Genomic DNA, 25428 nt, shown 5'->3' with positions numbered 1-25428 from the left:
ATCGAGTAGGATAATAAAAAGGCTAACTTTTGAAAAGTTAGGAGAGAGATTCATGGAGAAAGAAAGAATTATACATGGACTAAAATATTCTCAAAAGTCCTAAAAGATCACAAGATAGTGGAAAATGATAAAAAAAATAAAATAAAATGTTATTATCACTAAATCGTCCAGAATTTATCCATGCTAATATTTTTATTATAGACCAAGAATATGCATATGCAAATGCAATTATCCAGTAATCTTTTTTATAATTCACTCAAATAATAATCATCGATCAAGAAAAAAATGGATATGCTTTAACGATAATACGAGTCAAAATTAAACAAACACATTACTTAGGTACTGGAATTTGGATTTATTGATTTATTTAGTGGCAATGAATCAAGTCTATATATTTTACTCCTAAAGCATTAATAAAAAGTTGAGTATAGCTTAAATTATATATACTATAAAAAAATCTAAGCAAAAATTACATACAATGGACCACAGTATAAATGTAAGAATTGAAGTGACTGTCTCATGCAAGAATGATGCTACGCTGGTGTAATAATTTGTACAAACAGTATAAATAAATATCCTCTCCCGCTAAAAAAAGTAGTACTAAAAAATAATTTCAAAGTTATACACCATCACATCTAGGTATAACCTAGTTGTTTATATACAGCATGAAAATAGAAACCATTCATCATCAAGCTAAGGTATACTATCTTTACTGATTTCATTAAAACCAGAAGTGGATGAAGAGTACGCTACACCTGTTCGTATCGTCGATGAAACCGGCGACTCCCCCCACGTAGCACTGCTCAAGCTCCGCCTCTCCTGGTGAAAGTCTTTCATGGCTTTGAACCTCACGTCGTTAGTGTATGTGCTCCCCTCGGCCGTTACAACCGGAATCTCCATTTTGCGCTCGAGCATCAGAACGACCTCTGACATCGTTGACCTCACTGACGGAGTTGCATTCGTGCACAGGAGAGCTATTTTCACCACCATCTCTATCTCCTCTCTGTTGGCACCGGCATCCAATCTCGGATCAATGAGTTCATCAATGTGCTTGCTCTCGTTCAAGTGGTTCGCCTACAACGCCAAAGAATGTAGCAGTTTGAGAAGAATTGTCATACTTATTTAGGGACGTTTACGTTTATCAATCAACATATCACTCAACGTAAACGTCCTATTAGCTGGCGAAAACAATCACTTGAAAAATAAATGGTTCGTACCCAATCTAGAAGGCAGACGAAATTGTGACTAGGCATGTAGTTGTTGTTGCTTTTTCCGCTGACTATTTCCAGAAGCACGACTCCAAAGCTGTAGACATCTGCTTTGTCGGTTAGATAACCCCACAGTGCATATTCAGGCGCCATATATCCTCTGCAAAAGAAGGACGAGCACGCTTATTAGTGTCGTGGGAAGCCAGGGAGAGAGGTTCACCAACATAATTAGATGAAACTTACATTGTTCCAGCAACTTTTGTGCTAATGTGCGTCTTCTCGTCTTCATTAAGACGAGCCAATCCAAAATCAGATATTTTAGGATTCAGAGCGCTATCCAGCAGCACATTAGTGGCTTTGATGTCTCGATGGACAATTTTCAGCCTTGATTCGTCGTGGAGGAAAGCTAACCCTTTTGCAATTCCGATGCAGATCTTGAACCTTGTTGGCCAGTTTAGTATCATTTGACTTCTTCCATTTGACTCTGAAATGTAGTGTTTGTTAACTAAAACATCATAGGTGAAAGTATGCGAATTAAATTAGGAAATAAGCATATATACGCGCACCGAACAAAGCGTGTGCTAGGCTATTGTTTTCCATGTACTCATACACCACCAGCAACTGATCGCCTTCAATACAGCAAGGTTCTGGTGCTGTAAACAAGAAATCATGCCAATCTCATTCAAAAACTCACGATTTCCTTGCCTTGATCCAGACGAGAGTTGCTTCACAGCAATTACAGTACCATCAGGCAGTTCACCCTGCAACAGAACGTCGATCAAGAAAAGCAAACATCTAGAAAACAACATCTTCGTGAAAAGAGCAGAGCACCTTGTATACTGAACCAAAACCACCTTCTCCAATTTTATTTGCAGCGTCAAAATTGTTAGTAGCAGTTCGAATCTGTTTGAGGGTCAAGATGACTGTTTGCAGTTCTAGACCTTCAAGATCTGTACGGAGAAAGTCATCGAATAAGCCTTCAACTCTGAGTTGCAATGCACCACATCTCAGATATGAACAAAAAATCCAATGACTTACCATTTCTACCATGTTTTCGACCTGTCAAGTAACCTTTCCACCATAGGATTCCCAATATCGCGAGAATAACAAACACTGTCAAAACTGCAGCTACTACATACGCAGTTACATGCTTCTTCTTTCCCTCTGAACAGACTTTAAAAGCTACGTACGACACATGAAGAAATAGAATAAAAAAAAAGATAAAATGAAATCTTCTAGTACAAAAAGTTGAAATAAGACATGTTTTGAAGTTGAGGATGCCGAAAATTTTAATGGAGTACTCACTTGGATCAACTGAGATAGCTGATATAAGAGAACCATAATCCCCTCTGTTGGGAATCCGGGTAGTCCCTTTTCCAGCCCAGTAAAACCGGATCTCCAATGTATTATCAGTCACGTTGGTACTAAAATTTCTTACTACCGACTTTTGAGCTCCACGAGCCTCATCTTCAATGTCGAAGTTTTCATGCTCTAATTTCTCCTGGTGCAGAAACAGTATCAGAAAATTAGTGAAGGATCTTGGCAATGTAAAAAACTCTGTAGTATATTGAACCAACCTGAATGTATATATCAAACATCCGCTTCCCCAGACTGTAATATGAGCTGTTGTTGTCTGTGAAAATTATCTCCGCAAAGTGCAGGCTTACATTATATTCCCCATTCTCCAAGCAATAATGGAAATACGTAAGTGAAAGAGGGCTAAGGCGGGCACTACTGTACAATTCAGTGAGCTTTGGCGTATGAATGTTGACTGCACGTGATTTCTGGTAAGAAGGTTCGTCTAAGAAGTCCCCGGTGCTAACAAAGCCCCAGTAGTTGGTGCTTAAATATCTTTCAGCATCAACTCCACCATCACCTTCATATATAACATTTCTGTCGGTTTCTTTGACGCGCAAGTCAGTCCCACCACAATTAACTTGTAAAGAACATTTATCTGTTAGAGGCAAAGTCAACATTCTTGGTTACATATGCTGCATAACATACAGAGATAATAGAGAAGTTGTACAACTTCAGAAAACACAAAAACAAGAAGGCGACTTTTACAACGTTAATCGCTAAAATGTGAAGGAGCCTCACAGATTACTTGAGTTTATTTGAAGAATATGTTCAAGGTATATCATTTTATGTACTTGTTACAAAATGCAGTGAGATTTCCATAATGGAGTTTTTAACCATAAATATAAAAATTGCCTAAGAAAGAAGGCTCAAGAGTTTACACTACAGTACTATCAGGTTAGGTTGAGTATGTCTCATAGTGAAGCATTGAATTTGAAACAGAAAGTGAATCAAAATAATCTTATGCTTCATAGTGCTGACCAAAGTAGAAGATTAGGTTGAGTATGTTTCATGTTTAACAAGATCTTTATGATATCCCAAAATAAGAACTATATAAAACTTGTACCAAATTACATGTACTTGAGTATTTGAGCAAAAATAAGCCAAATCCAGGGGCAGGCTACATCAGTACGTCTTGAAATTAATTTTAAAGAGAAAGGAATGGATTACTTACATCTGGGGCAGACAACATCCTTTATGCATGGGAGAGTTCGTTTTCTGTTGAAGTTAAGAGTATGCGTGAGGAACAAAACTGAGTATATATGCAACTTGACCTTTTTCTCTTGGCCAAACTATAAAAGAGTGGATGGAATAAAGTATATCTTACAATGTATTCGATGCAGATGAGCCTTTGAACAAGTTTACGTTTCGATTCCTGCACCAGAGAAACACAGAGAAAAATGATATGTTGCCATTTACTACTATATGATAAGGAAATCTCAATGGCTTTTCTTACACGTCTAGTCGACAAGCAGCTTCCTCAGGGCCTTCCAAAGTAAAATTGTTGTATGAAAGATCACTGCATATCAATAATTCATGTTACAAATTTCGTATATATGAGTTATAGCATATTCTGTTACAGAAAGTCCATTTTGACAAATATTCATGCATAAAACGTACAACTCTGCCTGAGTCATGCATACAAGCTGGAAAAGGAAGGAATATAGAGTGTTATGAAATATGAACATAAAACGTACATATTGCCTGCATCCTTCAAAAGTGTGCCAGGTATCTTTCCACTCAGCCTGTTGCCGGTCACAAACCTGTTGACAGGAAAGAAAACACTCGCCTGATCAGAGTTATGGTTCTTTCAGATTGAAGACTGCAATAAGTTCAAGAAAAATTTCACTGAGCTGAAAGCGGTGTATGATAAAGGGGATGTGGTAAGAGAAGATGAGTTGAATTAAGTTTATAATCTTGCACTCACACCACTTTCAGATTTCTAGCAATGTGGCTAGGAATCTCGCCGTCCAACATGTTGAAACTGACGTCCCTGTCAATACCATAGACAACAAACTAATGAACTATGAGAAAATAAGTAATAGTCGCTTTAACATATTCATTCTTCTCAAGAATAAATTTCACGGTGAGCAATAAAAGAACTTGGTATTCAATGAAGTACTTAGGTTACTCACAACATATCCAGAAGTCTAAGCTTCCATATATATGCAGGAATTTCACCAGTAATTTTGCAGTTTCTCAATATCCTGTCCCAACAACGAAATCACCTTATTTTTTATAAAGAGTGAGAAATCAACCAGGAAGCATTTCAATATTCTCGGTTACTCAGCATACAATGATGTTAGGGCTGTAGTGCTCCTCAGCAACGGAAATTCCTGGGACGGCCCTTTTAGGTCGCTAATCCTCCTGTGCATTGAAGTTCCATCAGAATACTTATCAAAGTCAACCATATAGAAACATCGAGTGAGGAAATGGTGGGTGAAGGCCAACTCTGGAATGTTGTGTACTCACAGATTTTCTAACATATCAAGAAGAGTTATGTTCAAGGGAATGGGCCCCTCCAGTCCGCTAGCAAACATTTCTCTTCATTGGTGTTAAAAAATGAATGTTAGTAGAAGACTCTGAGGTACTAGCTATACTACTCTCTACTGCAAGGGTACATAGAGATCTTACAAATTTGTAAGTTGCTTCCAGTTCTTAATAAAGTCCGGTATTGGTCCACTTAGATTGTTGTCATTTACCCTACTGTAGTGCAAAAAGAAACTGTTAAAAGCACTAGAGAACTCGAAAGGAACAAATAAATTGAAGAGCTTACAAATCTTTTAAATTCGTCAAATTCGCAAGTGAATTTGGTAGCTCCCCTGTCAGTGGGTTCGACGATAAGATCCTGTAGTTCAGAAATGTAGTCAATTGATATCAGTTTTGTTTTTTAGCATCCTAATTTGAAAAAGTAAATAATACCGCTCATAAGAAACATGAGATCTCACAGATTCGTTAAATTTGTCATCCTTCCTATATCAGGAGGAATGCCTCCCGAGAATTGGTTTCCCTCGAGGTTCCTGATCCACACAATAGTGCAGAGCCAAGAAAAGCTTGTTAATTATTTTGTTTGCTAAAATTTGGTGAAAAGGCATGTAGTTATAATAAGCACCAAAATTAGAGAAAAAATTAAACTGCTTACATACAGGTATGTAAGGCTAGTAAAGTTTGCCAGATATTTTGGTATTTGTCCAGATAAACGGTTTACGAGTACAGAGCTGCAGGAAAATTCAGGCAGAGTTGTCGGTGATCAGAGAAACACTGATGATTATAGCAAAAATAACAGGTGGAATGTAAAACTTACATAAAATTAAGTTGCATTGAAGCCCACTCTTTCGGAATTGTGCCAGTTAGGAGATTGTAGGCAACATCACTAAAAATTAAAAACCAGGAAACAAAGTGTGTATAAATACTAAGTTTCTACATTCGAGGTAAAGCTGATACTGGAATAGGTTCTTACACATGCTGGAGGTACTGAAGCTTTACAATGGACAATGGAAGAACACCAGGAAGATTGTAATTCTTAATCACACTGTTGAAAACAAGAATGAAATTCATTATAACACAGGCCAATGCTGGGAGAATTAGAGTGAATGCTAAGGAATGAAAACCATACAGTGTCGTAACATGGCAGACGGTGTTGGTGTTATAATTGCAATTGCATTCAACATAACCATCAGAGTTCGGTGGAGGAGTTTGTGAGATCCCACCCATCTCCAATTCACATAAATCAGCATCGAACGTCCAATGTACTGCGCCCAACTCGCTGGCTATCTCTTTGAAGACATCCACTAAGGACGAAAACAGAACAACACCGCAAAATGAACAAAGGATGCACAACAAAATCAGAGAAAACAACCAATCCAAATCTTCATCTCCATATCTGGTTATTTTTCTTAAGTTGCTATATACTATGTTCCTTGTACTATAAAAATTCATTACAATAGTGGTTCCATTTGTAAAACAAATTTACATAATTATGCAAACAACAGAGAATTACTCCATATTCTTACACAAACTCATCATACACTGGTAATGAGAAATACATACAGCACTTCTACCAAACAATAGCCAATTACTTCAGTTTCTCATCAGATTGTGCGTGCACTAAAATTTACAACAATTCTTTCTGGTTTACCAAGCCCGGAAATTCAATATCCAAGTTCCCAAGTGTGAATAGTAAAAAAATCAAACAAAAGGTTTTCTAGTATGCCTGAAGAATTCCCTTTCTTTGATCAATAAAACATTAATTCTTCAGTTAATCATCCAATCTTGCTTCTGGAAAGTGTTAAAAACACGCATACAGATAAAATTGAAGAAGAAAAGCAGTTAGTAACCTTCTTCCTGCGGCACCCGCTGCGATTCCGACAACCTCAAAAACGAGTAACAGAAAACCACAACAGCCCAACAAAGATGCAAACTTTTCCCCACCAACATCGTTCCCAAGCATCAAGACTTGAACTTTACTAAAACAATCGATGGAAATTCCAGTTTACAGCCTTAATGTGATGCAATTATATACACATTTAATATCTGACTAGGTCTGGGAAAGCGAATGCAAAGATAGTAAAGGAAAACAACAGGCATGAGCATGATTGATGTAGCGGTAACAAAAATTAAAACACAGACTTTGTATCGAATATTTAAAATCTGGGATTGGATTTTCGTTTTTCCGTACTTGAATAGCTATTTACGTATTTTGACTCTCGGTTATTTTTGTCGGTATCCGATATGACTACATTTATATTCAACCGCTTTGAATTTTCAAATAATAAAAAATATAAAGGTCATATTTGTATCTAGATTAGTTATCCGAGCAACGAAAGATTAACAGAACCAGTGGAGTAAGACATAGTAAAACAGTTTGTTGTCGACATGGGAAAATATTGACGATGTTGCAAATTGTCACTAAACAATGGAAGGCGGCATTATTGAACTATGGAATCAACAACCACCAATCCCACCTAAATCCGCTATTGATCTTAACCATTTTCGAAATCTGGATAGCGAGTATCCACTTTAGCAAAGTTAAGATAGATTACTATGTTTTCTATTTTATAATCACACTTAATTATTTGTCTCCGTTATTTAAATGTATTCGCATTTGTAGAATTACAGTCAATTTTAAATTATATATTGTCTCTAATTATAAGACAATATTATCATTTTGATGGTGCAAATAATTGGATATGATTTAGTTAGGACTTTGGGTTATAAAAGCAATGCTTTCTTTCACCTAACCTTTCTTTTATATTTTTTCAAAATTGTGGATTGCTTCCGGGTGGTGTGGGCACATAGATATAAAAAGTTTGCTGCATTAGATTTTGTTGAGCTCCATTCAAAAAGATCAAACAAATAAATGTTGTCATTCTTTACAATATTAAAAGGTTTGGAGATGGGAAAAGTTTATCCCATTTCACTCTAGAAATGTAAAAAAAGTTGAAGTTCTATGAGCAGCAAGGGTAATGAAAAAGAAGGGTGAAAGTTTCAAATGCACTCGTGCTCTAACCAATATATAATTGTCGATTGTTTTTTAGCTTATATATTGTTAGAGTTTGACTAAAGTCTCAATTTGGTCCTTAACATATTGCGTTTTTTTATTTTGGTTCAAACCATTATCTTTTGAATTATTCTGTCTCTCACATTTGAAATCGGATCACATTTGGTCCATTTTGGACGGTTCCGTCAAATTTTTGACGGTTTTAATTACCGGGTCACAAATCCGTCATTAATTGGGAGAAACTGATTCGGCAAATTTTTGACGGAGTTCTTCGTTCTCCACCACGGAGCGCCAGCGGGGCCTTCCCACCATGCGTGGCTCTTCGTCTTCGTCCTCTTCTTCATCTTCACCTTCGCCTTCACCCTCCTCACCACCAGGGACGCCGCCGGCCTAGAATTCCAAATCCAGCCTCCTCAACTCCGTCTTCGACGCGCTTCTCCACTACGCCGCCCTCAACGCCTCTTCCACCGGCCGCATGTCCCCCGACGAGCTGAACACCGTCGCCGCCATGCTCCGCCGCTGCGCTGCCTCCTGCAACCTCCTCGTCTTCGAGCTTAGCCACGAAACCCTACTGTGGAATTCCCTCAACCACAACGGCCGCACCATGTTCTCGTGCGTATTAGTGACGGATCAGTTTCTCTCCGTTAGTGGCGGATTTGTGACCCGGTAATTAAAACAGTCAAAAATTTGACGGAACCGTCTAAAATGAACCAAATGTGATCCGATTTCAAATGTGAGGGACCGAATAATTCAAAAGATAATGTTTTGGACCAAAATAAAAAAACGCAATATGTTAAGGACCAAATTGGTACTTTAGTCTTATAGTTTTCTTTGCTTAATGAATTATTTTAATAAAGAAATATGTTCGGTCAAACACCCTCATTATGTTATGCTTGATATTTAAGCAGAAAAATTTTCAAGGCAAGATTTTTGTTATTTGTGCTTCATTTTAGAACTCAAGTCAAGATTTTGAATTAATCAGTTTTGAATAGTAGGACAGATGTAACAGGTTCGGGCTATAAATGTATTGAACGTAACCACAAGTATATATATTGAATTTTCAAACAAATTCTTTAATTTCAGCCACAGTCTGGCGGCTTAACTTTGGATTATTTCTTCTCTTTTAATGTGCATTTTGATATGATGGTTGGATATAAGATGTGAACCGTTTTAAATAGATTACTTACTTTTCAATACTTTTGAGTTTTGAAGCATATTAATTGTTTTTTGACTTGATTTAGTTTAAGTACGTACTTGACATATTCATATCTATCTCCTTGAAAACTTGGAAATTAATCAACCAAACAAGATTGTTTGAGTGCTTGCTACTTAACAAATATAGTTAAGTTATGCCATATTTAAGTATTTAAGCATTTTCTTTTCCAAAGTATGTTAGCGTTGACGATTCGACAGCATTGTTAACAAACTGTTAAAAGATGTTGTGTCACACCTAGTATTGATATGATAAATACAATTCCATGAAAACATATGATATGATGTACAAAAATCATAAAAGTCATGTGTACGGTAACAATGCATTTTATGGCATTTTCTTCTTATTATTATAACGTCACGCTTGGTGATTAAGATAACAATTGTGACCCAAAAGTCAACTTAAGAAAATGTTTGAGGTGGCAATTTAGAGCTTTTGTTTAGTTTATATTCATCAGTTTTAGATTTCTTGCTAAAACTTGCTATATGTGGTTATCAGAGATTGTGTGGTGGTTTGAATTGCGTTGTTTATCATGTGAGTATTTGTTTGAATGTGTTGTGTGTAGATCGATAAATTTGTTAAGGATGTGTTTGATTTCTAGGAAGTGTAAAACCCAATAAAGCTATGTGTCTGAAATTGATTTTGTTTTTGATCTAGTTTCATTTGCACATTCAATTGTTTGGCTTATATGACTATTATTTTGGTTTGTACTACATTATGTTTTCTCACATATATTTTGTATATGGACGAATTGACCCTCAGTGAAATATTCTAAATGCATGGCCATGCCAGTGAAGTCTTGCATATGAGTGGAAGGAGAAGTCATCGAGAACTCTAATTTTCTGTAATGGACAGTCAACATGATACATTCAAAAAAACACCATATCCAATTCATACAATTCACATAACACACACTATGTCCGATTCATACAACACCATCTCCAATTCAAACTTGACACTAATGTGTATTGTTTGTTAGTTGAGTTTTGTCTTTTATAAATTTCTTTGTTGTTCTTCTGCCATGTCTTTGATGTTGTTTGGATTCTCATCGTCTTTTTTTTTACTCTACTAACGTTTTTTTTGGACTCTGCTAACGTTTTCCTAATTTTGAGCATATTTGTGTTCATAGAAGAAAATGTAGCCTTGAAGTTGGAAGAATAAAAAAGAGTCATGTGTACTTTACATTCTTGTTAATTATTTGTTCACACTATGAGACTTCATGTGCTAGTACTTTTTTTTTTTGAAAAAAATTTGTCAGAAAGTTCTTGAATCAACAATAGCATGAGCTATTTGAAAAAAGGGAACGTGTTACTTATTTATAAAGTAAAGACTAAAGTCTCATTTTAGTCCTTAACATATAGCGATTTTTTTATTTTGGTCCAAAACATTATCTTTTGAATTATTCGATCCCTCACAACTAAAAACGGGTCACATTTGGTACATTTTGGACGGTTCCGTCAAATTTTTTACGGTTTTAATTATCGGGTCACAAACCCGTCACTAACGCCGCCCTCAACGCCTCCTCCTCCTGCCGCATGTCCGCCGACGAGCTGAACACCGTTCGGGTCGGGGTCGGGCTGGGCCAAATCAATCGCCTTCACCGGCGGAAAAATCTTCACCGCGCACCAGGATTGCAAAATTAGGGTTTGGACAGCTCCAATTTCCCCCAAATTGAAAATTCACCAATTGATTTCAACTGCCCATCCGCCAAAAATTACGTCAAAATCCGCCGCCACAAGCAGAATTTATGGATCCAGCACGCCGACGCCGTCTCCGGACTAGCCGTCGACGGCGATCGCGGCGAGCTCTAGTCAATCTCATGGAATAAGAGCTTCAAAACGTGGAAAACATCTTCCGATATGGCTTGCATCGACTCCGTCGGTTCAACGCATTCCGACGCCGTGAACGCCGTCGCCTCCTCCGGCAGAACCGTCTACACCGGCTCCGCCGACGGGAAGATCAAGGTGTGGAGAGCCTCCGCCTCCGGCGACAGGAGAAAACGGAGCTTGAAGACGACGCTATCGAAGCACGATTTGAGCGTGAATGCTCTCGCGCTGACGCTGGATGGGCGGGGTTGGCCTCCGGCGGCGACGGTGAAGAGATGGATTTCTTCGTTGATTGCTGCTTGAAAGGGCATAAAGGGGCGGTGTTGAGCTTGGTTTATGTTAGTGACGGATTTGTGACCCGGTAATTAAAACCGTCAAAAATTTGACGGAACAGTCCAAAATGGACTAAATGTGACCCGTTTTTATTTGTGAGAGACCCAATAATTCAAAAGCTAATGTTTTTGATCAAAATCAAAAAATTGATATATGTTAAGGACCAAAATGAGACTTTAGTCTAAAGTAAAATCTATTTTGTTACAGTCACACGAAGTTAAAGAACCACTTAATCTATTTCAGTATTTTCTACATCACAGAGTTAAATATCTCATTAATAGCTTATACAGATAAATTAGGAGCGGAAAAAATATTTTTTGGAAATTCTATGTAACATCAATTGAACTGCATAACTTAGAAATTGTGTCAATGCTTCTCGTATTTGCCTTTGTGATGTAATGGCCCATAGAATATCATTGCAATACAAGGCCGGGAGACTTAAATTGGCCCATTTCATCCCTACTTACAAACACTAGCATTAAATGACTAACTTCTTGTAATGGTATACTCCAAGATAAGAAGAAATAAACGAAATCAAGTGAAAGTAAGGAAAAGAAAATAAGGGAAAAAACAGGGAAAAATAAAGAAAGAAAAATAGTAATTTAAGTATTTTTTTATTTTAATTTGAGCATTTTTATTTCAATAAATAATATTTAAGTGTAATAAAATCGAATAAAGTATAATAGAGTTCAATTCTCGTTAATTACAAAAGTATGAACAAAAATCGACCTAAATAACGCACTATTATTAATTTATACAATTACATATCTATGCGTTTTCTGTTACATCACACGCCAGCTATTTTCTCTACTTACAATACATTATTAATATAATCAAACTACATCCGATCCGTAATGCTATGAGACATTTTCTTCACTCATAGTACATTAATCACTTTTTAAAATTTGTATCATACCACATTAGATCTATTTTTTAGAACGCATGGGATATATGTTTATACATGCATAAAAACTTGTATTAACAAATAAACATCGATCTTCTATATAAAATTTCTACGTCTGTCACTGCAGTCATACATATGAATATTGATTCGTAGTGAAAATAATCTGCACTAGTACTATATAGTATAATTCAGACCAATCAACCTGTGTCTTATTTTCATCATAACAACGATGTATGCATTACAATAAAGAGTGGGGCAGGCAGGGGATAGTAGATTAGTTTGAATTGTTCCGAGTTGAACTCTTCAAAAAGGAAGCACTTTTAGTTATTTCACGAAGAGGTTTATTAGTAAATCTAACAAGGTTGTAGACCCATGCTCCAGCAATTGCACCACCTATTGGCCCTACCAAATAGATCCATATGCCTCTGAAATTGTTCGACACTATTGATGGCCCTAAACTCCTTGCTGGATTCATAGACGCTCCCGATATCGGCCTGCAAACCCCACTTCGTTAGATTTTACGAAAGCTAGATACGACATCATAGAAAATTATTTCCATCGAATTTTTTTCCAATAATTATACTATATCTCTAAAGTTTTGAAGTTGAATATATGAAGTAATTAATGAGCAACTTAACATACCCAGCAATCATTACATTCAGCAATATAACTGATCCAATAGCCAAGCCAGCAAGTTCACCAATCTGCACCAGTAAATTTAATCTCAAAATATGAAATTAATTATAGTTGTGTTGAAAAATCTAATCTCAAAATCTGAAATTAATTATGTTTGTGTTGCTTTCAACGTCTACAAAATTAACAATAATGGTCCAAACATTGTCCCTATGTAGTGTAACAATTTATGTCAATATTAATAACTCTACGCTGTCTTCTGCAATTAATGTATATGGACGTCCAATAATTAATTTGCTCTAGGGTTAGAATAATTACTGCTCTATTGTCCGTGGCGACGCCGGAAATGACGAACATGAGGTAGAATGTGATTATAAATTCTACAACCAAAGACTGTGCGTCGGTGCCGGTAGGTAAGGTTCCGGTGAAGTGATCGTGTGGCCCGCTGAACAATAGTCGTAGGGTTCCGGCGCCCAGGGTTGCTCCAACCATTTGAGCGGCTACATAGGCAGGTACCTACATGAGCATTTATACATCAACATTAGATTATTAAAGAAGTCTTAATCAAATAAGTACATTTCTAGCCACACATTGAATTCACAACCTGTCCTATTAATTCTTGCTCCTTGATTTTAGCTGTCTATACTTAGACAAAATTAATGCATTAATTAATTACCTATTTTTTTTATATGAGCGATATTTAAATATTACATTTCGCTATTTGTGGATCGAAATTTGTACAGGGGGAGTAGCCCATAAAACTAATTATACATCGATTTTGGTTGGGTTAGACTTTTTTTCTGACTGGATTGGACCAACTCGATATTAAACTAGACCAAATTTAAAGTCTATATATATATATATATATATATATTGCTTGGTTAGTCATTTTCTTTTTTGTTTCGGCTCATATACGAGTTAACGTTTCACCTCAGTATCAACGAGACACTCTGTTGCCATATGAAAAGTTTATGTGGCTTTATCTTAAAAATTAATTGATGATACGAGAAATAGTCTATTAATAGTATTTATAGTGGTTTGAGGTCTATTTGTTTGTTTCATTTGCCAAAAAGGTAGAGATATAGTATATGCTACCTGTTTCCAAGAGAATCTCTTGCAGGAGGCGAAGGCAATGGTGACGGCGGGGTTGAAGTGGCCACCAGAGATGTGGCCGACGGAGTAAACCATGACCATCACCACCAGCCCCCACACTATGGCTATTCCGGGGAGCGTCACCACCTTCTCTTTGTCGGCGTTTACAGCCACAGCGCCGCAGCCAGCGAATATCAAGAAATATGTCCCCAGCGTCTCCGCTATTATCTGCGCCGCAATTTAAGTTTCAAAAAATGAAAAATATATATATATATATATATATATATATATATATATATATATATATATATATATATATACTCCTATGTTGTAAAATTATTTACTACTATACTACCTTTTGTATAAAGGGGACAGTGAGAGAGCAGCATCCGGCAGCATCGGAATCTTGATTGAAATCGCCGTCTTTTATGTGCACAACCACTCCGTTACCATTTGATATCTCATCCATCTCTCTATTGCACTATTTTGTGTGAGAGTGAGATACTTGTTCAAACTATTTTGTGTGAGGAGATTCTATGAGAAGAAGCACTATTTATGCAAGCATGGGTGAGAACTTTGTTGAAGGGTCAATGAATATAGCTATCTTTCTTTTTCTCATCAACATTTTTAATTGGGAGAATTGTTTTAAGGAGTGATGCTAGCAACCATATTAGGATTGCGGCACACTTCTAAAAGTAGAAATTATAATAAAAAAATATGAATTATTTTTATTTTACTTTTTTATTTAAATTTTACAAAATATCCTAGTATTTTTTATTTATTGATAAATTATTAAATAATTATAAAACAGTAGTAATTAGTTTTTGCCTCTAAACACGGTTGGTTGGTTGGTTGGTTGGTTGGTTGGTTGGTTGGAAGAATGAAGGGAAATAAATCAATAGTCATAATCTTTATTTAAAATTGATGGGAGATGGTAATTAAGTATGATGATATATTTTTACATCGATTGGAATTATTGATTTATTATTACTGTTTTTAAAAAAGTTTACGAAAATCACTCTGTGGTAAAATATAATTATTTAAACGAATTAATTTATCTTTGTAGTTATATATGGATTAAAAGTGTGCTACTTTATTAGATGATTTTACTTCTTGCTCTCAGCAAAGATAGCATTGATGGCTTATTCAACAACCCTCTTGAATTATCACAAAATGACCACAACTGCGAACTAACTTCAATTTATATTACACCTTATATTTTTCTCCGAAACTAAGGATTTGTAAATTATTTCTTCGTTATATAAATATTTTGTTGACTACTCTTCAATCACAAGCTTTTGTAAATATAGATTTCCAGAAAACAAATATAGATGAAATTTCACTATTTTGTCTTAGTAATCCTTATTGAGTAATGATAATAACGGGATATAGGAGAGTATATAAATTAAATAGTCATACATGTCTTTCAGAGAATCATTGTCTAATATTTTTAATATATAAATGTTGTATAGAATACGTGCATAGGCAAAACCAACCTAGGTTGCATCGATTTGAGTGTGTAGCTCTTAATTCGCTCTTTTGGAATGTTCAATTTGATAAGTACTATACTATTACATTAAATTAATGAGATTTTTTTTTCTAGGATATAAGCTGCGATAGCGAAAGAAATAGCCCACCCGGCGGAATCTTGTCTCTTTTTGCCATTTATAACAATTTTTATAAATACAAAATATATAATGCAAGAGAGAAATTATGTATATATACATCACAAAAAGTAATGTAACGGTTGTAATTATAAAATTTTGGTTATCCATGGGACTATACTTTTGTACATCTATATCCACTAGCTCAAACAAAATAAAACAATCTAGAAAGTTACATAATCGAAATTTCATATATATAAGAAGCACCGTATTATTCCTACTTTCCTTGGAAAAGACAAACATATGTGAAACATAATAAAACTGGTTCCATCATCCTCCTAAACCTAGGCATATATGTTGTCCAAATTACTCAACATGGTTACAATTACAAGGGTGGGGAATTGATATAATAGTGAACAAAAATTACACTATTAAATAATGATTTCTCTTACCACTAAAATAAAAATAAAAAAGTTGATCGATGGATGTGAATAAGTATATTTCTCCCATGTTTTAGTTTAGTACTATCATTGGTCTGTATCAAATTACATTATGTTTTTAATGTGTATATATACATATATAAATGTAGTATATATGGCTATCATAGTTAAGAACTCTAACTAAAATGTGGCCCATTGATTTTATTGTGGCTTGTTATAAAGAAAATTTCCATTTGAAGTAGCTCGCCAGTTAGTGTCGGTGTTCTAACAATTAATGTTTCTTTTGAAGTAGCTACACTGGCTCAAAAACTCTACAAATAAAATTTATTATTTTAATCCCCTAATCATAAAATGGAAAATTGAAAAAGTAATTAATTTTTGCATTAATGTGGAAAATGGTAGTGAAAATTTTGAGGGTACATACTATATTTTTTATTGACAAATATTCATAACATGAATTCTACTGGAAAATAGTACTAATATTTTTAGAATTAATGTATTTGCAATATCGATTGGTGATAGTATGTATTTGATCACCCTCGTCATAGAATGGTGCATTGCAGTCAACGGATTATTTATGCAATTTTTCATTTCCCTGAAATTAATTTTGAGCAAGTATCTTATTATCTACTTTATATATGAAAATGAATTACATTAAATATATAGAAACATTTCCATGTGCGTTTGCCCAAACGTACTTAAAGTAGTTGAAGAAATAAAGCTTATCACATCAGATAAAAAGGAAACAAATTTCTAACCTTATTAAAGATTGAGAAAGCATGGTTCCATGACTTTGAAAATTAGAATGTGAACCCCATAATATAGTTCATAGAAATATACATATAATGAATTCATGCAACGTGGAATAGGTTTTGTTCATTTGGAAATGTATCACTTCATAATTAAAGCATCGTACAATTTAAGTTATTTTTCCAACCAATTAGAGAGAAGGAGCTGCATTCTTCTCCTCCGTGTATACGATAATTTTGTAGTCAATTTTACAGACGATCATCAATAAACTTGCATCAACTTTTACTTCAGATAAGAGGATAGAAACATAGATTCATAGCTAAAAATGATATCAACTACTCCATATATAGTATATTCTGTATTTTAGTGGAATAGTTCATTTTGAAATTGTATATATAATTATTTAGTCCTAGAAATACTTAATTTAATTATATAGTACTACTACACAATTTTATTAAAATATGAGCCAAAACCACCATTCATAATTTTGTACCACCCCAAATGCATAAAGGTACTAAATGTGCAAAAATTGAAATTATATCTAAATAGTGTATGCGAAATGTAGATTAAAGATTAGCATTAGTTGTCTCCATGGATCATGCATTAACCACGTTGAAAATTTTGAATTATTTAAAAAGTATAAAATAAAAAAAAATAATTGTAAGAGACAAAATCCCAGTGTGGGAAGAAAAAGAAGAGTTCACGAGAGGTCATTGCCGGCCACTTGAGGAATTAAAGCAGCCATCCAAAAAGAAGAAGAATTGAAGAAAATAAAAGGCAGCCATTTCAAACTCCATGAATCATGGGATTCTAACTGATTTTTTTTCTTTCTGGTGCAGTCAATTCTTACACATGAAAATATTGCAAGAATCTCGTGTGAAAACATAAGATTACGAGAATATTTACAGTAACTTTACAAATTATAGACCAATTTAATTAATTCAACTGTTTGATTATTCGATCCACCCTAATAAGTTGGGTTTTTGCATGCGGATTGAATTTGGGTTGGTTAGATTTTTATGATCACAATTCTTGCACTTTTTTGACGAATTGCGAGTTTCTCGATGGTTAAGTGCGTTTTATCATTATTATGGGGTTTAATAATCATTATGTTTTAATAATACTAAAATATTTTCTAAAAAAGTAATACATAGAAAATTATTCCAAAAGGGAACTTTCTTATTACGAGAATTGCAAGTAACTTTTACGTTTACCTGTAATTTACTGCACTAAACATCTAAATTACTAAAATTTTCACAATAAAAGTTTTTTATTTGAACGCTTTATATATAGGGAGTATATTTTATTTCGTAGATGAAAGATTACTTATGTACTCTTAAATAAGGTCATTGAAGACTTATGAGAAATTTGCATTTCATCTTTTTGAGCTGACAAACATTATTGTGGAGGTGCATAAACTCAATCTTGAGATCATCATTACAACTCCCTTTTTACTTTTAGAGTGTGAAAAGAATTCAATCTCTAATTCTTAATCCAGCGAAAGAAAGAAAAGTGTACATGTATACAGCACGCCAATGAGTTTGTCAAACACTACAACATGGAATAAGAAATTATTTTGGTATGATTAATATCAGCATAAAGTGATGAATGTTGTGTATTGAGGATTGATCATAAATTATGACGAGACCAATTAGCGGGCCCTCATCCAAAAACATTGATAATGGGAAGATCTATGATAACTCCATTTTGTTCCCTCTATTTATACCTTTTTTTGGAATAATGTATATAGGTAGTTAATCAGGTGAGAATGGAATTTATAAGTGAGAAATGATAATAAATCCTTCAAGTTAATTATAAGCGAGATATGAGAATAAATCCTACAAGTTTGATGAAGAGCGGGCCTAGAAAATAAAGTTGGTATAGACTTTGTTCGACATATATATTTTTCATATGTGATATAGATACTAAGAACTAAAGATAGTCTCAGACAATATTAACAAAATTGCCAATGAAAATATAATTTAGAATAAGGCTACGTTTGGTACACGGAATTGGAATTGGAATTTTGTGGAATTGAATTGGAAGAAATTGAATTCTAATTCAATTCCAAATCCTATGTTTGATAAAGTGTAATTGATATGAAAGTGAATTTGAATAATTTGTGCACACACATTGTACACACACTCTACACAAAATACACACTCACACATACTTCACACAAAATGCACATACTATATACACATCCCACACACTACACAAATTTCATACACTACACACACTACACACATTTCACACACTTCATACACTACACAAATTTCATACACTACACACACTACACAAATTTCACACATTTCCCGCACTACACATATTTCACACACTGCACACTTTTCACACACTACAACACTACACAAATTTCACACACTACACAAATTTCACACATTTCTCACAATACACATATTTCACACACTACACACATTTCACACACTATACACATTTCACACACTTCACACACTACATACATTTCACACACTACACACACTACATACATTTCACACACTACACACACTACACACATTTCACACACTTCACACACTACACACATTTCACACACTACACACATTTCACACACTTCACACACTACACAAATTTCACACACTACACACATTTCACACACTTTACACACATTTTACACATTTCAAGCATCCAATTTTTGGATTTTTTTTTCAGTTTTAGATTTTTTTTCCGATCTGAATAAAAAACTGAAATTTTCCAAAAGTTTAAATTGAACCATGTTTGAAATTTTGGTTTGTGAATAGTGTGTGTATTCTGGGTATAGTGTGCGTAGTATGTGTGTTTTGTGTAAAATTTGTGTAGTATGTGTAATGCGTATGTAATGTGTGTAATGTGTGTAATGCGTATGTAATGAGTGTAGTATGTGTATTTTGTGTATAGTGTATGTAGCGTGTGTATTTTGTGTAGTGTGTGTATAGTGTGAAATGTTTGAAATTTGTGTAGTGTATGTAGTGCGCGAAATGTGTGTAGTTCGTGAAATTTGTGTAGAGTGTGAAATGTGTGTAGTGTGTGAAATGAGTGTAGTGTGTGAAATGAGTGTAGTGTGTGAAATTTGTGTAGTGTAAGAAATGTGTGTAGTGTGTGAAATTTGTGTAATGTGGGAAATGTGGGAAATTTGTGTAGTGTGTGAAATGTGTGTAACGCGGGAAATGTATGAAATTTATATAGTGTGTGTAGTGTGTGAAATTTGTGTAGTGTGTGAAGTACATGTAGTGTGTGTAGTGTGTGAAACGTGTGAAATATATGTGTGTGTAGTGTGTGTGATATGTGTGTAGTGTGTGAAGTGTGTGAAATTTGTTTAGTGTGTGTAGTGTGTGAAATTTGTGTAGTGTGTGAAATGTGTGAAATTTGAGTAGTGTGTGAAATGTGTGTAGTGTGTGAAATTTGTTTAGTGTGTGTAGTGTGTGAAATGTGTGTAGTGTGTGAAATGTGTGAAATTTGTGTAGTGTGTGAAATTTGTGTAGTGTGTGAAGTGCATGTAGTGTGTGTAGTATGTGAAATGTATGAAATGTGTGTGTGTAGTGTGTGAAGTATGTGTAGTGTGTGAAGTGTGTGTAGTGTGTGTAGTGTGTGTAATGTGGGAAATGTGTGAAATTTGTGTAGTGTGTGAAGTGCTTGTAGTGTGTGAAATGTATGAAATGTGTGTGTGTAGTGTGTGAAGTGTGTGAAATGTGTGTAGTGGGTAGTGAAGCTATCTAATTTTTTTGGTTATTTGGAATTCCAATTTTCTTCTTTTGATATAGATTTGAAAATTTTGAAATTATAATTCAATTTTAATTCTATATATTTTTGTGATGCCAAACAATGGAATTGGAATTGGAGCCTCCAATTCTAATTCCATAGCTCAAATTCCATGTTCCCAAACACATCCTAGAAGTTTTGTAGGATCTTAAGCCCTCTCCCACTTGTATCTGCATCAGCATAAGATGGTAATAGGTTGGCTGTAATGGATCAAGAAAAATGTGGATTACGACTGAAATATTCTAACCCCAAAATTAAAATTACTTACTCCATAAGCCTTAAATTGTTAGGTTGGCTTGAGAGGTTTAGGATTAGACTCAAAATATTTTTGCCCGATAAGAAAACCATGGAACCCAAACTATACTACAACTAAAAGTCGAATCTACCTTAAAGAGGCTTCATCTTAGGCCAGCCCACTAAACTAAACTAATTTTAGATTAAAGATTTTTTCAGCGAATTTACATATAAAAATGATTGGACATATTATCCCATTGACATAGAAGATAGACTATAGTTTTGTAGTAATAAAAATAAGAGTGAAATATGGGTTTATCTCGCCAATAATTTCCGGGCTTTAAAAATATTTACAGTAGTCCCTGGACTAAAGGTTTATTTCAAAATCGGTCATTTTGCATTTTTTTCACCCGAAAATGCCTTTTGAGGGACCGGGTAATTTGGTCTTCACAAAATTTTCACTTTTTCAATTTGATATTATTTCAATGATATACTAAATCTGATATTATTTCAAAACTATCTTCTTCTTCCATATGCTCATCTTTCACTTTATTTCATTATTTCAATATTAATTTAATTTTATAAAATTAAATTTAAAATTTAGATTTTTAAAAATCAATAAATTGTTTTAAATTAAAATTATTAATTTATGGACAAAATAATACTCCACTCACCTTTTTTTCCCTTCGTTGGTTTCTGTGTTGCAGGACTAGTTGTGGTTCAGCCGTTAAGCTATCATTTTGGAGCTTTGATTCTATCTTCCTTTTATAGTTTTATGATTTTATCAATAGTCATTTATGTTTTTTATTAGTATTCTTTATTATCAATAGAATTGTATGTCTTTATTTAGTAGCATGATTTTGTGGCTACCTAACTAAATGCATAAAAGTAGATAAATACTTGAGAGAGAGAGTGAATCACACAACAAACAGATGGGACAAGAAAATCACTTTGAGGGAAAAAGAATCAAAAGAATATGCAGTCTAATGTTGTGAGGATGAGAAACATCTGCCAAAAAAATGCAGAGCCAACTACATGAGACCTTTTTATAGTCCAACCTTGTGTATCCAATCAAATACGAAAGAAGAAAACTGTAAAAAAAATAACAAAAGAAAAAGAATCCGATTCTGCTGTGTTTTTCGGTTTCCCTGGTTCAAGAGATCAGCTCTAGTTAGAAGTACAATAATGTGCAGCAGCAGATACACCACCACCACTTCACCTGAAATAAACCGCATCGGATATTAGTCCAAATCCACGGCCTGAAGCCGAAAGCCAGTTATGCTTTTAGTGTAGGAGATGGGAACAAGTTGTGTTATACCTGGTGGTAGAATTCCCGAGAGTAAGCTCAAGGTCATCGGGAACACACTCATCGTGTATTCTCTCACCTTCCCACGGTTTCACTAATCCCATGTGATTACTACCAAATGCAAACTCGGCTGAAATTGCATCCGACATTGGAATATCAGCTGTTTGGTCGACTCCGGCTCTAATGGCTGGAGAGCAAGTCCCACTTTGCCCTGGGGTCCACATTCGAGAGCCTACATTTGAATAAGGTTCCTTGAAACCAAATGGATTTGCAGACACAAGGCTGAATGTCGGCGAAGAAGGCCCATCTTGAGGAGTCTGAACCCCAGAGAGCCATCCTGAATCAGGTGGAGTTTGCAGACCGGGACTCTGAGGAGTTGAAGAGGGTAAGAACGGGAAGTTTTGTCCACACCACGCAGAGCCAGCTGTCGGGTCATCCCAGTTGCCATCCATTCTAGGTGTGCTTGCAGTCGGTGAGCTCAGAGGCGGTGTGACTGGAGCACTGATAGAACCTCCTGGGATGTAAAGATTATGGGGAAGCTTTGAAGCTGCCAAAGAGCCAGACGATAGGTTCTTTAGCCAGGGTATAAGGGAGTTGGGATCGGCCGAATTGTTGGCATTAGCACCATAATGGGAAGGACTAGCAAAAGAAGATGATGCAGGGCTTGGGTTGAAAGAGGTTCCTGGGCTAGGTTGATATGATATGCAAGGACTTACTGCCACTGAACCCATGATATCCATTCGTTCCAGAGGCTTGCATCCCTGCAAAGATAGAGAACGTTGAGCGAAAGCAGACAACCAAGACTCAGATACACAAATTGACTCCATGTTTGATCAGTCAAATGCAGCAGAAAGAGTACACATCAGAAGATCCTCAATGCTTATAAGGATGAGATTGACTAACAAATATTAAGCAGAATCCAGAGCTGAAGAAGACCTACATTGGTGAAGAGATTCACCATCTTCCTAAATGGACCAAAAAACTATATATTCATTCTATTGATTCATCTTTACTTCAAAATCTGCAGTATCTACAATCCACTAAATTAATTTCGTAAGCACACAACAAAGTTCGCTGTGCCAAACTCACTCCACATGTAAATTGGAGTACTTGCATATTGATTATCACGAACTTACTACTTAAAACTTAAATCCAAATCCAATGCTGAACCATGACTAGTATCAATGAAGTATAAGAACATACCAACTGATGAGTGTTAAAGAGAACAATTAAGCTTAGCTTTGCATAGATATATTAACTTTATAACAAAACTAAACGAGCATTACTCATTATTATAAACAACAGAGTGCTACCAAACTATTCGATTATGGCTCCTTCAGCTCCGACTTGGCAAGGTACTCTTGGCACTTTTATCTGGCATATGAATATCCTAAATAAATGGCTTATGCCGTTGTGCGAACGTACCTAAGCATTTATTTATTTTGGAGCACTGAACCATGGTGTACATATCAATGTATGATGCCCCCAAAAAAAATTGAAAGAAATGTAGGAGTATATATTGATTCAGCCCCTTCACCCTTGTTATGCTAGTGTTTAGTTGGCAGATATATTATTTATACTCAATTTACAACTCAACTATTTGTAAGGGCCAGTCTATACACTACTACACATGATATAAGCAACAAACAATCTTAGTCAATTACAACTCGACTAACAATAAAAAAATTGTGAGAAGCAAGTATACGAAACCAAAATTTTCACGCAATGGCATTTGAAAACGCCTCCTATTGATTAAAAAAATCAAGATATAAGAGAATAATTCATCATGCCCATGTGCATTTATTACAATTTTACTTTTGCATAAATACGTATAAAATGTGCAAATAAATGGTTCAAATACAACTAATCAACTGTAGTTACCATAAAATTGTTCTCAAACACCCGATTTTGGATGTCATGGTACCCATAAAATCGAATTGAACAGTAAATTTAATTTGAGCAAAATCACCTAAAAAAAAAGAGCCCCGGTTTTCATTAAATGGACTAATGGAGTAATAAATTGGGTGACGAATATGAAAAAGGATAAGAATCTTTTTAGGTACGAGCATGAAAAAGCAAAATCAAACCCGTTAAACGATCTAATCGTGCTTCGTACGCTGCGGTGTGCAGAAAAGTAACAAACTCAGATACCGTGAATTCGCAGAGAGAGTATGAGTGTATGACCGTCACATGCTCCGTCTGACCCAATCATCATAATATAATATTTAATTCAGCTGTTAAGATTCGATTCCGCCGCTACTATCGTGCGCCGGATGCGTCCAGAGTTCCCTCTCGTGTTTTTTCTCTATGACTATACAACCCCAAGCAGACCCGATCAAGCGCATTTTAGCAAAAAAAAACACAGAAACACAGGCGATTCCTAAATCGGCAGCAAATAAGATCGGATAGTTAGAAAATGAAGTTCCTTACCTGTCTGTAAGTGGTGCCATCTTCTTCGACGACCCATCCGGCTTCATTGCAGAGAGCTTTGAGCACCTCGTTGTTGTCGCAGTGCTTGGGGAGCTTGTAGTTACCGTACATCCTGAGTCCGGAGAAGTTCTTCGCGGCGATCGCGCGGCGGCGGCGCTCCCTCCGCTTGTTGTTCTCCCGCTCCTTCCATGTCGGCAGCCTGGTGCCCGACGTCATCGGCGCGACGACGGAGGAAGAAGGGGGAAAACGATCGGAGCCGGAATTTGCGAGGAGTGTGTGAAAATGAGGGAGGGGGTTTTGTTGAATGTGATTACTGAGTAGAGAAGAAAAGGAGAGATAAATACAAGGGAGAGAGACAAATGGGGCTGGAGAAGGGGGTTAATTACGAGAGTGCCACTGATGTAAGTGCCTAGACATGCGGGTCGCGCACGTGTTTAGTCTTTTGGAAGTGGGGACAGGTGTTGGGGATGAGGTGAGACAGCTGCAACAAATGGAGCATGAAATCAAATTAGTAAGAGCATCCGTAATGCCGGACTTCGCCGCGGAATTCCCACGGATATGCCAGAATTCCTTGACGGACGTCCGTCATTAGGCACGAATGGCACGGATACGGAATTGAGCTGAGGACGTCGCAGGTCCGCGGCCTTCTGCGGAATTCCGCGCGGAATTCCGCAGGGACGTCCGCCATTGTGTCGACTCCCGCGGAATTCCGATTTATTTATTATTTTTTTTCAATTATGTAATGTGGTTAATTTTAATTCCGTAAATTCTTAATTTTAATTCCGAAATTTTAATTCTGTAAATTCTTAATTTTAATTCCGATTT

The 25428-nt window shown here is 35.6% G+C and overlaps 2 protein-coding genes and 1 pseudogene across 2 annotated transcripts; all 3 read right to left on the bottom strand.

The window, feature by feature from the left end:
* Positions 1-491: 491 nt before the first annotated feature.
* LOC121811319 lies at positions 492-7231 on the bottom strand (annotated as a pseudogene).
* A 5181-nt stretch (positions 7232-12412) lies between these two features.
* LOC121810954 (aquaporin NIP1-1-like) lies at positions 12413-14690 on the bottom strand. Its single transcript, XM_042211701.1, has 5 exons — positions 14421-14690; positions 14069-14293; positions 13292-13489; positions 12983-13044; positions 12413-12834 (listed from the first exon to the last, which is right to left on the bottom strand). Exons 1-5 carry the CDS (start codon positions 14532-14534, stop codon positions 12615-12617), a joined length of 819 nt encoding a protein of 272 aa, XP_042067635.1. The 5' UTR covers positions 14535-14690; the 3' UTR covers positions 12413-12614.
* Positions 14691-21817: 7127 nt separating this feature from the next.
* Positions 21818-24929, bottom strand: LOC121810933 (BES1/BZR1 homolog protein 4-like). Its single transcript, XM_042211674.1, has 3 exons — positions 24604-24929; positions 22186-22934; positions 21818-22086 (listed from the first exon to the last, which is right to left on the bottom strand). The coding sequence occupies exons 1-3, from the start codon at positions 24817-24819 to the stop codon at positions 22083-22085; spliced, it is 969 nt and encodes a 322-aa protein (XP_042067608.1). The 5' UTR covers positions 24820-24929; the 3' UTR covers positions 21818-22082.
* Between the last annotated feature and the right edge of the window lie 499 nt (positions 24930-25428).

This window comes from Salvia splendens, chromosome 7, assembly GCF_004379255.2.
Source record: "Salvia splendens isolate huo1 chromosome 7, SspV2, whole genome shotgun sequence".
NCBI classification, from domain to species: Eukaryota; Viridiplantae; Streptophyta; class Magnoliopsida; order Lamiales; family Lamiaceae; genus Salvia; species Salvia splendens.
Note: the sequence above shows the minus strand (reverse complement) of the source record. Positions and strands in the feature narration are given on the sequence as shown.